Below are 13,272 nucleotides of genomic sequence, written 5' to 3' on the forward strand. Positions count from 1 at the left end.
ATTTGACTATGTCTACAAAAACATACAGCACAGGGCTTCCCTGGTGGCGCAGTGGTTGAGAGGCCGCCTGCCAATGCAGGGGACACGGGTTCGTGCCCCGGTCCGGGAAGATCCCACATGCCGCAGAGCGGCTGGGCTTGTGAGCCATGGCCACTGAGCCTGCATGTCCGGAGCCTGTGCTCCACAACGAGAGAGGCCACAACAGTGAGAGGCCCACGTATCGCAAAAAAGAAAAAAAAAAACAAAAAAAGCACCACATACAGCACAGAAGACATCCCATAAATGCACCACCTTTGCCCTTCCCCAGCTTTGCAACATAAAAACTTGGGTTCCCAGGCTAATCCTGGGTTCTCAGGGAGGTATCTTGCTCAAGAAAGATAAAAAATTGTTTTGTCCTATTCTTATTCAATAATGAAAAGGGAATACATGTTTTATGTGTACTTCAGTGTAGATAAATACACTGAAATACAGTGAAGGCAAACGATAGAGTATACTTTGGTTAGGGGTTAGGGGACCATTTGAATTAGGAAAACCTTTATGGCAAGAAAGCTGCAAAGGACATATGCAGCTGGACAAAATTTTTTGTGCTTCCATCCAATTTGAATAAAAGATATCACTTGCTGTTTTACTGAGAAAACAGCTAAGTTTGTCTCAGTATTGGTGTTATTTCAAAGAAAATACAAAATATCAAGGTTGAAATGTGTCACTGTTTTGTACTGATACATTTAAAATTTCCACTTGTGTTAATATTTTTTCTTATCACAGATGAAAAAGTTGTCAAGCAGGCAAAAGCTATCACAATAGAAAAAACAGGTAAATGAGCTATTTTAGATTTTTCTTCTATGTATTTTAGATTTTTCTTCTAGATTTTTCTTCAGTTTTATGTTATGTTGGTACACACCCACACGTGCACAAGCACAGACACACACATCTTTACTGAAGTATGTGCACTCTTAGTGCCATAAATTCTAAGGTTCTTGATTCTTGTAAATAACTAAAAGTTATACTCAATAAAAATGAACAGTGGAAAACTAGAGTGACATCCTTTAGTTTTTTAAGTGTGATTGACCTAAGCTTACAGATAATTCACAAGGAAATTTGTGTCATGCATTGATTAGCATGTACTATTTTTAGGTGTTTGATCTCATTTTCAAAATACATTTCCTCAAATTTTAAAATCACAGAAATTTGAAACCGTCTGCTGTTCGTGTAGAGATGGAATAATTTCCATTCACGAGAGTGCCGCAGAGACTTCTATGATTGTGTAACTTTTAAAAATCTGCCTTGAAGAATGATCAATAGAACGTATAATATCAAAGCAAAAATATCAAACCATCATTTCATGTGAGAAAAAAAAAGGAGTGTACACACTCTTGAAATTCTGAAGTTCTTTCCTAAAACGATGAACAAAATTAAGTCTCCATCTCAACTGACATCTTGAAACACTGTATCTCCTCCCTTCGATCCCAAGATGGAAATCCTACCTACCTCCGCCATGAATGGAGTCCCATTTCTTACTAAAAATAATTCCAAAGGAAAAGGCCTGTGAAATAATTTCTTTCTTTTAACTGACATAATCATGATAATCGGGATTTGAATACAGTTCTCAGAGGAAAATATAATAGATTTCAGGAGATAACTAATTATTTATAGAAATTATAGATTGTATTTCATGAGAAAGAAACCCTATTTTCACATTACCCCATACAACCATTGTACTCTATTCCAGTCATTGCCTTAGCTCATAATTTTAGTTAACATTCCTCTAATTTTCACCCTAAAGTGTTAAGCATCTCACTTAGTTATATGGGTATTTGGAGATTATGAAGCAACTAGCCCAATGTATTTGTGTCCCAAATATATAGATTGTTTCAAATTTTACATAAAATTTTGTGCGTCTTAGTTTTTCAATAAGCAGTGTGTTTAATGTATTTGCTGACAGTGAAATAATAGTGTTCAGAAAGAATGGATTAAGCTTAAGATGAGAACTTAAAATGAAGAAGGAATAAATACAAATGCTAAAGAGTTATTTTTTCCCATGGTTTGTATTCATCATATGCCATTTGCTTTCTTTCCTTCTCCACAGTCAAACCCAAACCAACAAGTAAGACACGAAAATAAAATCTGGAAAGTATCGCTTGGCCATTTTAACTTTAACAATTTGCTCGCTTTTTTTCCCCAATTGTGACTTTTAGCATTGCCCAAGGCTAAAGTACCTCTATAGGTGATAAATTAATGTTATTGCTGCAGCTTTGATTTAACATCTTTATCTTTCACTACTAATTAATAATTCAGTATAATTATACAGAATAAACCTTTGGAATTTGTATCACTATTATTAATACTAAAAGAATGAGTCCATACAGGCTATAAAATAACACTAAGAAGTTAGGGTAAATGGGCAATCTTTTAAACATACATAATGAATAACAAAGGAAAATGAAATGATATACAATTTTTGGTGTTATGAACCACATACTGTTTTTAATCTGTTTCCTATAAGCAGCATTAATTATATGGTAGGTAGGTTTTAGTATTAATGTTATTCATAATTTTATGAATTATAAATGTTTTGCCATTTGTTTATTAAAATCATGGAATTTTCTCATGAGTATAGATTTTAAAGATTGTCCATTTTATTGTTCAGGAGTCATACAGATGTTACTGGTGTAGAGAGTTTAAAAGGTGACTATTGGGCTCAGAAAAGTGTGAATATTTGCCCATTGTCGCAGGTAGTAAATATGTCCAAAATTGTGTCAAAATTATGATATTGGTTCATACATATATTTGTGAAACAGAGGCTTGGATGAAGATATGAGTGGCTTTTGTCAAATATTCTCTGGTTCATGTATGAAAAATGAATTGACAAGGTCCAAAGATGAATTTGGTGAGACCAGTTAGGAGGTCATATTAGTGATTCAGGAGATATGGCAAAATATAAGGAGCCTAAAAAGAATATAATCACCTCCCAGAACCTATTGCATGTATTTTGAATATATATTTTATATTATTTTTACTTTAATTTATTATACTTTTGCAGTGTTATTATGACAGTTTAATAACTTGAATATTGGCTTCTTTTATTGTGCATGCTTATTTAACACTAAAATGTCTACAACTTAAGTTCATGGAAGTTCATTCTTGAATGCTATCAATCCCTAATTTACAAATATCCAATTAAACCTTATGACAACATAGGTCCCACATCTCCCCACTTACTTCATTGTTGGTGCAAGATGATGGGGAGGAAATAGTAGTGATTTCAGAGAATCTCCAAATTCAGGATGAGGGAAGGAAAGGACAGGTAAACCAGAACAGTTCAGGAGGACTAAACCTGGAAGTGATTAGTAAGAACTAACACTTGGCAGTGATCTGCTGTATTTCCAAATCTTCTCAACTCCATTCAAAATATCCTACCCTACATAGCTTTATTTGAAATTCCACTTTTGGTGAAAGAGAGAGATCTAAAATGTACTTTAATTCAAATATTTTTCAAAGGGCTGAGAAGAATATCAATTCCACATTTTGATTACAGTTTTCATGTCCTTGATTTACTTGAGATTCATCTGTGAGAGTTCTAACTGAACCTGAAAAGAGAGGGTGTTCCAGAAAAATGAAAATACAAAGTGTTGCACTTTCTGGAATAAGGCAAGTCTAGGTTACATTTTCAACAAGAAACCAATGACTAGCACCAAATTGCTTCTGGCCAGCACCAAATTGCTTCTGATGTGGCAAGAAAGGAAGTAGGAGTCAGAGAGGTAAAAAGGGAGCTTGTAAAATGCCAAAGGCAAATGTCATCTGGTTTGAAATACCCTCAAAGAATGATTCAACCTTCAGCAAAGAAAGAAAAATCCTCTTCTTATTATTCTCCTTTTTGTCATATTCTATCTTCTTCTTATACCACATGGCCCTAAGAGGGCTAGCGCCTTCGAAGTATCTTACAGGATGTCCTGAGAATGAACCTGCCCTTGTTTATAATGTGTTTCTATGGCAATATGCTTCCTGTGTTCCAAGTTACATGCAAATGACTTTGGAGGCATGCTGAGGATCACCTGCAAATATGTAAATACTAAATTGCTTGCTATGCAAACAATCTACAGAGTGTCAGTTAATTTTGATTTCTCTCTCTAGAAAAAGCTGAACATCAAGAAAAAGAATCTCCATCTATAAAAACAGGTGTTTTTGCCTTTCTGGTTTATATTCTGTCCTAATTCACTATTTTTATTAAATTTGAAAATTAAAGCAAAACATATAAGTACCTTTCGTTTTATTTCTTGGTAATGTTTAGTCTTGTGGTTTTGTGGTAGAATCTAGTTTATCTAATATAAGGGCTGTGGTAGTGCTGGTAAACATTTTGCTAAATATTATAACCAATATATATGGATTGCTAAGCATTCTATTATGATACAGCAGTATTAACAAAATAGTATTTGCCTTCATGGTTCATAATACCCTTCCAAAATATTCAGTATTTCACTGATGTCAATATTAATATCATTTATCATACTGGTAATGTTGATTCACTGTTTATATACTGTAAAATATCCTGTCAAATTGCACATATAACATTTCACTGAAAACTAATCATGAATTTCAACTTGGTTTAATTGCTTAAAATAGAAGTTATCCCATTCTATAATAGCTTAATACTTTTACAACTATTATTCAATTTAAAAAATATATAATACTTGGCATGGTTCAACACTAAGGCATATAGGAGGCTAACTGTGAAAATATCCCTCCCTCTCATCTTTTTTCCTATTCTACCAATTCCCATTCCCAAAATATCCAAAAATGTCTGATAGGTAATCATTGTTATTTTTTAATGTCTCCTTCTAGCAATATATGTAAAAGACATATACACATATGTATATGCAAATTATATATATTCCCACTTTTTTTACACAAATCATGACATACTATAACTAGCTTTGTCCCTAGGTTTTTCTATTTAAGAATGTATTTTTGAAGATTTTTTTATATCAGTACATAAAGCATTTCTTCATTAATAGTATTCTATTGTATAGTTGTATACAGTTTACTTAACTAGTCTCTGATTGACCTATGTTTAAGTTATCTAACAAGCTTTCTTTAATGATATACAATAAAAAATATACCTACCTGTCTAGTTTTGTAAATTTATCTTTGGGGTAAAATTAGTAAATTTTTTTAGTACAATGATACAGTCAATGTAATTTTTATAGACATCCCTAATTGTTCTTTAAAAAATTATATTAATTTGTATTCCCACCATTAATGAATTAGTTGACCTAATTTTGGATGATTCAAATTCTTCGCAATCATGATGCAATGTTGTCTAGTTTTTTAATGAATATTTACGTGTAAAACTGCATAACTAATGCTTTTAGTTAATAATTTCAGAACACAAGGTATTTTGGAGAAAAAAATCATGTATTTAGATAGTATAGCTTTGTGTTTTTCACCCACCATTCACTTATCTTTCCTGAGATTTTATAAAGTCAGCTTCTTTATTCAAAATACTGGATTGGAAGAGTTTAAATAGTTAATATTAATTAATATTAATATGTATTCTGAAAAGACATGGCAGAATATACCTTTTATGCCATTCAGAACCAGTAAGGAGTTCAGATTTATCCTGAGCATTCATTTTTCATAAAATGAAATATGAGGCTTTACAGGGATAAGAAGAGACCAAGAAGACCCTATACTTTCAAGCTTTACAACTTCTTTGAGGAATTCATTGCAATATGACTTAAAAATTACTCAAAATGCATTGCCTGCTGCTCATTTTAATATAAGTTTAGTCTTTTCCTATTTTAACTCAAACAAACAGAATTAGGAAATATAAAGGGCTGGTATTTTACCTATAGATAGAAAATGATCACTGACTTTTTCTTTTATTTTCTCTCTTTTCTTCTTTACTTTTTAGACAAACCAAAACCAACTCCAAGTAAGTGTACCATTCTAAAATTTTAAGAATTTTCTATTTAATTAATTTTAATTTTATAGTTTCTTTAAATTGTACATGCAGTAAAAATTAGTATGGTATTTCGTTAATGCAATAGATATTACACCATTACCTATATAAATGATTCTTACTGACAAAGAGTATTTGTGTGTATTGTATTCATTAATCCTTGAACATGTATTTATTGAGTGCCTATTAGATACATTACTCTATACCTGGGTATGTGAAGAAATGCCTAAAATGACTTGTGTTGTCATTATCTGTGTAATTAACAGAGCTACCATAACTAATACCTGTGCAAAAAAAAAAAAAAAAAAGGTGGTTGCATCTCTCTTTTATGTACTTTCAGTTTTTTGTTAGGGTTTATTGAGTAAACACAGTGTGGAGATTCCTCTTATCGTCACTGCTGGGTTAAAAAAACGTTCAGAAGGGCTTCCCTGGTGGCGCAGTGGTTGAGAGTCCGCCTGCTGATGCGGGGGACGCGGGTTCGTGCCCCAGTCTGGGAAGATCCCATATGCCGCATAGCGGCTGGGCCCGTGAGCCATGGCCGCTGAGCCTGCGCTCAGCAACGGGGGAGGCCACAACAGTGCCCGCGTACTGCAAAAAAAAAAAAAAGTTCAGAACACAGAATACCTGTCTTCAATTATTTAATCTTAACACATTAGCTTTTTATTTTCATATTTTTTCAAAAGCTGAAGGTGAGTTGTTTTAGTATTTCAGAATCACTGTTTTATTTTGGCATTTCAAATGGTAGTAAGAATGCAACAATTTATGAAATTTTTGAAAATTTATGAAATTTTATGCAATTTCATAAAAATGAAACTGTTTATTTAGTACTATTAAATTAAGACCCAGACATTATCCTGGGGGGAAATAGTTGCATATCAATCAAGAGTGTATCTAGAAGTTGTGCCTAAAATTTTTCTTTGGGTTGGCAGAAATCTCTAGTATATTTAGTTTGTGTAATTGCTGCTAATATGAAGGGTATTACAAAAATTAAGGGCTGAAAGTCAAAACTAGAATACTAATATGAAATATCAGCATAATTATTGGCAAATACTGTTTAGTTTATGAAACATTATTTTACATCTTCATTCTTATAAAATGTTTTAACTAGTTTTCCTTGAACTTTGAAAATAGCTTCCAAAAAAGTTATATTAGACTGATAATTAAATGTATCAGTTTTATAGAAAATATTATCATTTGAACTGATTTGTGAGGAAAGCTATATTTTTTAAAGCCTGCCATGTTATATTTTTAAAAATAATTGTTCCATGAATTTACTAAAAGAGCAAAATGAAGGGTTGGTTCTACATTATCATAGGCTAAGACAAATAACATTTTTATGTTTGTCTCACTACTCTGACTGTAGTCATCATGAGTTGAGTTTACTTTTGTGATATTTTAAAATCTCATCTCTCAACACCACCCATTGCACTCAATACATCTTATACATGAAGTTGCTTTATAAATATTTAATAAATGAATGTATGCATGCACATGTGCAGATCGTGTTAAAAATTTATGTAATGGAGGGGCTTCCCTGGTGGCGCAGTGGTTGAGAGTCCACCTGCCGAGCCAGGGGACACGGGTTCGTGCCCCGGTCCGGGAAGATCCCACATGCCGCGAAGCGGCTGGGCCTGCGCGTCTGGAGCCTGTGCTTTGCAACGGGAGAGGCCACAACAGTGAGAGGCCCGCATACTGCAAAAAAAAAAAAAAATTATGTAATGGAGATTTATAATTGTAATTGAGAAAACCACCCAAAAATCTTCAAATTGATTCTTTCTACCATATATGAATCGACTGTTTAAGATTAATTTGTAGAGTGGTTCTATTTCCAGAATAGATTCCAGTTAGTTTTCAGAAATATTAGTTACCAGTATGTCTATTTGCCATTTTGTGTATGTGTCTGTTGTCATTATTATTGGAATTTAATAGGAAATACATGCAGATGAAGTTCAGTTGTCTGCTACTGAAAAACAAAACTATTCTTTCCTTTTATTTTTCTTCCTTTTTTCTATTTTTTTTTTTTCTAAAGAGGAAACATCAGAAGTAACAGCATCAGGTAAATATTTACTTTCCCAGAGGAGGTAACATAGATTTGTGGGAACAGTATTTAAATTTGAGTCTCTGTCTGGCTGTGTAACATTTGGGAAAATACCTTAACAGCTCAGATTCCCCGTTTCCTCATCTATTAGACCAGGCATAATGACTTCCCAAAAGACTTGTTATAAGTATTAAATGAAATAACATATATAACATTCCCACTACATACGTCGTTGTCATCATTAAATATTGGTTTCCTTCTTACTCTTGTCTGATAAATATAGTTGAAGAAAAGCATCAATCAACCAAAACTCTGTTTTAAAAAGTATGTGGCCACATTTTGCCCAGAGATATGTTGAGATTCTTACATTTTTTTTACTCAACAGTTCATTTACTGAGCATCCATAGCACTGATCAAATTCTCATTTCCTACAGATAACAATAAAAAATTTAATTTTTTTCTGTTACTCATTTAAACTTATTAATAAATGCATGGCTTCCTCTAGCTTTACTTCAAAGCATGTAAAAAACAAAAACAAAAGAAGGGGGCTCTGCCTTACAAAGCCAAGTAACCAAGGGTAACAAAAATACATATGTTCTCACACATGGGAGGGAGACTTTTTCTTCACATCTTGAAAAAGTAGAGCCTTGACCCCCCTTTCACTTATGGGATTAAATTTCAACTCCAAATATTTACTCCAAGATTGAGTAAGAAAATTATGTTTTATAAACCAATGGTTTCTTGTTATTTTACCCTCTAGTGAAGAAGAAAATTGAAAAATCTGAAAAGGAAAGTAAAGGTAAAGACGTCTTAAGACATGTATATCAAATTAGTGACAAAAACACAGGAATTGGACTTCCCTGGTGGCACAGTGGTTGAGAGTCCGCCTGCCGATGCAGGGGACGCGGGTTCGTGCTCCGGTCCGGGAAGATCCCACATGCCGCGGAGCGGCTGGGCCCGTGAGCCATGGCCGCTGAGCCTGCGCGTCTGGAGCCTGTGCTCCGCAACGGGACAGTCCACAACAGTGAGAGGCCTGCGTACCAAAAAAAAAAAAACACAGGAATTCAAAAATATGTAATTACACAAATTATACTACTTAAAAGCAATTCATGAAAATACGGACGCTGATTTTAAAGCATGTGTCAGAACCACAGCTCATTTTGGTGTTACCCATGCAACGGGTGTATGAATTGCATTATTATTAGATATCTAAAGGGAACAGGAATTTAGATCTCAAAGCAAACTCCACCTATTATTGCTAAATTAGCACCATAAAGTTCTTTTCATATAACTCCTGAATTGTAAATATTGACTACAAAATATGTAATTCCAAACCTTAGGAAGACCTATGAATAAATATGTATATGATTCTAATTACCATTTTATCTCTATAGAAAAAGCAGAAATGAAACATCTTAAAGAAGAAAAAGGTAATTTTTAAAAGATTGAAAGGCCCTGAAGTCAAAATATTTTGAGTCAAAATTTATTTCAATTTTAAATAAAACTTCTGTTTATGTATGTGATGATTGCTGGCCTGATTAAAAAAAGAAATGTGGTCAGTAATCCTGGCTATGTGGTAATGGCAGTGTCAAAGGAGCAGTGGATGGCAGGCCACTCCTTCAGTATGCAGTCATGTGTTGGGTCATTGGTGAGCAGCTAGTTAGAGGCTGCATTGTAAGTTGCTTTTTTTCTTAACATTAGGTTTATTTACTTAGTAAACTACATAATATAATATGATAATCACTGATTTCCATGTAGTTATCTAAAAAACTTGCAAAGGCCTTAATCATCAGAGAAATACTCTATCGAGTCATGAGGAAAGCATTTTTAGCCATACCAAAAAGATTGTTAACAACAAAAGATGACACTTTTTTTCTGGTTTATACCTAAATTCAGTTAATCGTAATGACCCATTGTCCATGGGCTCTAATTCATTTCAGTACCCTGAAATCACTGATTATGTTATATCTTTGTTTATGCAAACAAAACAGTCATTTATTTTTGTTAGGTGTTAGTAGAAAAGAAATTTTTTTTAAAGCCTCAAGAAAATATTTACAACATTTAAATTATTCTCACGTTGCTAAAGCTTAGAGATGAAGTGAACCAAAATTTTATGAACATTTTCTTTAAAAATTCATATTTTAATTTACATTTTCTTTATATACAGTGCCAACTAGAAAAGAAAGTCTTCAATTACACAATGTGACAAAAGGTAATCTTGAACTTTGTAAAGATTCAAATGCTGTGTTGATGTGGAGGTGCCTGAATTACGTTGGTGTTTAATATTAACACTAAATTTTTTTAAAGCAAGGAAGTCTAGCAGGTATACACTCCTACTAACAGCAGAGGAAGTGGACAGGTAGGAAATCTAGCAGAAAGCTTACATTTCAGTGGAAAACTAGGAAATGTGGAGAAATAGAAACTATTAACAACCTAAACCTTCATAAGATATTTGAGTACATACCAGAAGAAAAATTTATTTTATTGAAAAAGACTTTCACAGCATGACTACAGTCAAGAATGAGAGAGTAGTAAAAAGAGGAAGCCGAGATGCCGAGATTCATTTTATCTATGACTACATAAAATGTAGCTAATATCATGTATATATTTTTATTGTTTATATACTGGTCTTTGAAATTAATTCAATGTAGATGCAAAGTGGGTAGTAGAAGGCAGATGCCAGCATGCACATGTCAGGTAGATGTTCTTTACCTAAAATGAAAATGACCTATTTTGGTGATATTATCATAAAACTATAAGAGTACAGCTGAATTATGTAGTCTGGGTCATAAAATTTTAGGCGAATCTAATTAATCCAAAATGTAACAAAACGTAAATGCTTTAAATTTTAAAGTGCTAAATAAACATGCCATAATTGAGCAAGAATTTTCATTCATAGTAAATGCATAGATCTCTAGTGTGTGTGTGTACCGGGGGTGGGGGGCAGGTGTTGGGGAGGAATCTTGTTTTTCACTGGTTCCCTGTTGTTTCTTACTGTAGTATGTATACTTGCAATGGCAGGGCATATCTAGACACAATTATCAGTAATATTAAGGGGTAACATTTAGAATAAGAGAAATATCAAATTTGTACAAAGATACAGGAACACAATTTTTATATTGGAACTTTCTGCAAAACTTGATACCTTTTAAGATATTTAGCCAGAAGAATGAAAAGAAATGGATTATTTTGAATACCTGTAGCTATGTCCTTTCCTATTATTAGCTCAATTTCCTCCTTAGTACAGGACCAATTATCATTCCCAGTTTAAAGCCGAGTTAATGCTAGATGAGGGGAAGTCTAACATCTCAGTGTTTACATAATAGAGACAGGAATTGCCTCCAAGTGGATGTGACATCAAAGACTTAAGCCCATTCAACTACATTTCACTATCCTACCACACTGTGGCAAATATAAGGGAAAGCTTTCTACCAATCGGAGCAGCCCAAAGATAAAATGTACCCCACTTTGTCCCCAAGGAAGTGGTCTATCAGTGCTAAGACTAGAGGGCTGCACAAGGGATTCTAGGGATTTGGACATTGGATGGATACTCCTTTCTTACTCTATTCTGTGAGTCCATTATTTCTAAGATCTTCATATTATGAATACACAGAAGGGAAAAATTGTTATATGTGAAAGCACAAGTCCAACCTAGAGCTGGTTGAGAATACAAGCACATTCTTATTCATTCCTTCACTCAACAAATGGTTCATTGCATCTCAATAAATGTTTATTTTATTCCTTTCTAAGTTCCTGTCTCTTTAGCCAACGCTAGTATTTTTAAAGGAAAAATTATAACATTAGCTTTACTAAAGCATTTTTCTGAATTATTTTGTTTGTTTTGCAATTTTATACATGTGCTGCTGTAATATCACCGAAAACATAAGTATCCCCCCCACAAAAATAAACCTTTCTGTTGGCATTAATCTAACTTTTCTAAACTTGTAATTCTTAGCTTTATATCAGAAACTCTACAAGTCTCAAAGTAAAACATGTTATGCAGATTCCTTAAAAATTATATTTTCAAACCTAGCCCTTTAAATGAGACTAATGTTAATGGAATATAGATATTACCAATCCTCTTTGTTTCAGAAAGTTAGAATGTCTGCTATAGTATTTGGGACAATCATTCCACTTTATGTCTTTGTCCTACATTCATACAGTTTAATGGAAAAACATATTTGAAGAATTATAATCCCTCATTGAAACTAATAAATAAATGATTATGGAAAATTAAGCTGATTTTGCATGTCACTTTTTAAGATTTATATTTTATAGTCTAATGTGTAGTTATTTGTCTTTATTCATCTGTGAAAGGAAAATAATTCTCAATAATATATTTTATGGAATTTGGAAACTGTAAAGCAAATATTTAGATTAATTACATCATACAAAGCAATTTCACTGGAGTTAGGTATAATTATAGTTAAACCAAAGCAATTTTAAAAAGATCCTGCTGATTTTAATGAGTGTTTAAAAAGCATAAATATGCTGTGAAACACATAAAAGCAATTAAGTTATTCAAAGATCCATTTTTTAAAACATCTTTATTGGAGTATAATTGCTTTACAATGGTGTGTTAGTTTCTGTTTTATAACAAAGTGAATCAGTTATACATATACATATGTTCCCATATCTCTTCCCTCTTGTGTCTCCCTCCCTCCCACCCTCCCTATCCCACCCCTCTAGCTGGTCACAAAGCACCGAGCTGATCTCCCTGTGCTATGCGGCTGCTTCCCACTAGCTATCTATTTTACGTTTGGTAGTGTATATATGTCCATGCCACTCTCTCTTTGTCACAGCTTACAAAGATCCATGTTATCAGGCAATAGAGTTACATTTCTTCACCAACTCCCGTACAATAAGGAAGAAAGTCTAAAGATATTAGATACATTTATATAGCCTATTGATGTATAATTTCTTTGCATTTTACCTGAGTTAAGCAAGAATTTTTTTCTTTATTTTTAGCAGAAAAACCTGCAAGAGTATCAAGTAAGTACTGCTTTGACTTTGATAAATTCTCTTTGGCACACAGTATGAATTTCAAGCTGAAATTCATGAAATATTTATTTTTTAACATGTTCAGAGATTGAGTCATTTCATACTAAACCCTCTGACAGGAATTTGATAACTTTTCATGTTATTTATGTTGAAACTCAAAAAACTAAACTACGTTATTTGAAATGATAACTTGTAGCAGAAATACATGTTCTTGAACCTGAAGATTAAAGTGACTTGCATTCAATACATGTCTTTTCAGTGATTAAGGTAGAAT

The 13,272-nt window shown here is 33.1% G+C and overlaps 1 protein-coding gene across 1 annotated transcript in view; it reads left to right on the plus strand.

The window, feature by feature from the left end:
- TRDN (triadin) overlaps positions 1-13,272 on the plus strand; it is a 372,809-nt gene that overhangs the window by 331,124 nt on the left and 28,413 nt on the right. The window contains exons 28-36 of the mRNA XM_065888711.1: positions 766-813; positions 2,087-2,104; positions 4,132-4,176; positions 5,912-5,932; positions 7,989-8,015; positions 8,758-8,796; positions 9,392-9,427; positions 10,165-10,209; positions 12,966-12,989. Of these exons, the coding sequence (XP_065744783.1) occupies positions 766-813; positions 2,087-2,104; positions 4,132-4,176; positions 5,912-5,932; positions 7,989-8,015; positions 8,758-8,796; positions 9,392-9,427; positions 10,165-10,209; positions 12,966-12,989 (303 nt within the window). The remainder of the gene's footprint in view (positions 1-765; positions 814-2,086; positions 2,105-4,131; positions 4,177-5,911; positions 5,933-7,988; positions 8,016-8,757; positions 8,797-9,391; positions 9,428-10,164; positions 10,210-12,965; positions 12,990-13,272) is intronic.

The sequence above is a fragment of the Phocoena phocoena genome, chromosome 12 (assembly GCF_963924675.1).
Source record: "Phocoena phocoena chromosome 12, mPhoPho1.1, whole genome shotgun sequence".
Taxonomy (NCBI): domain Eukaryota; kingdom Metazoa; phylum Chordata; class Mammalia; order Artiodactyla; family Phocoenidae; genus Phocoena; species Phocoena phocoena.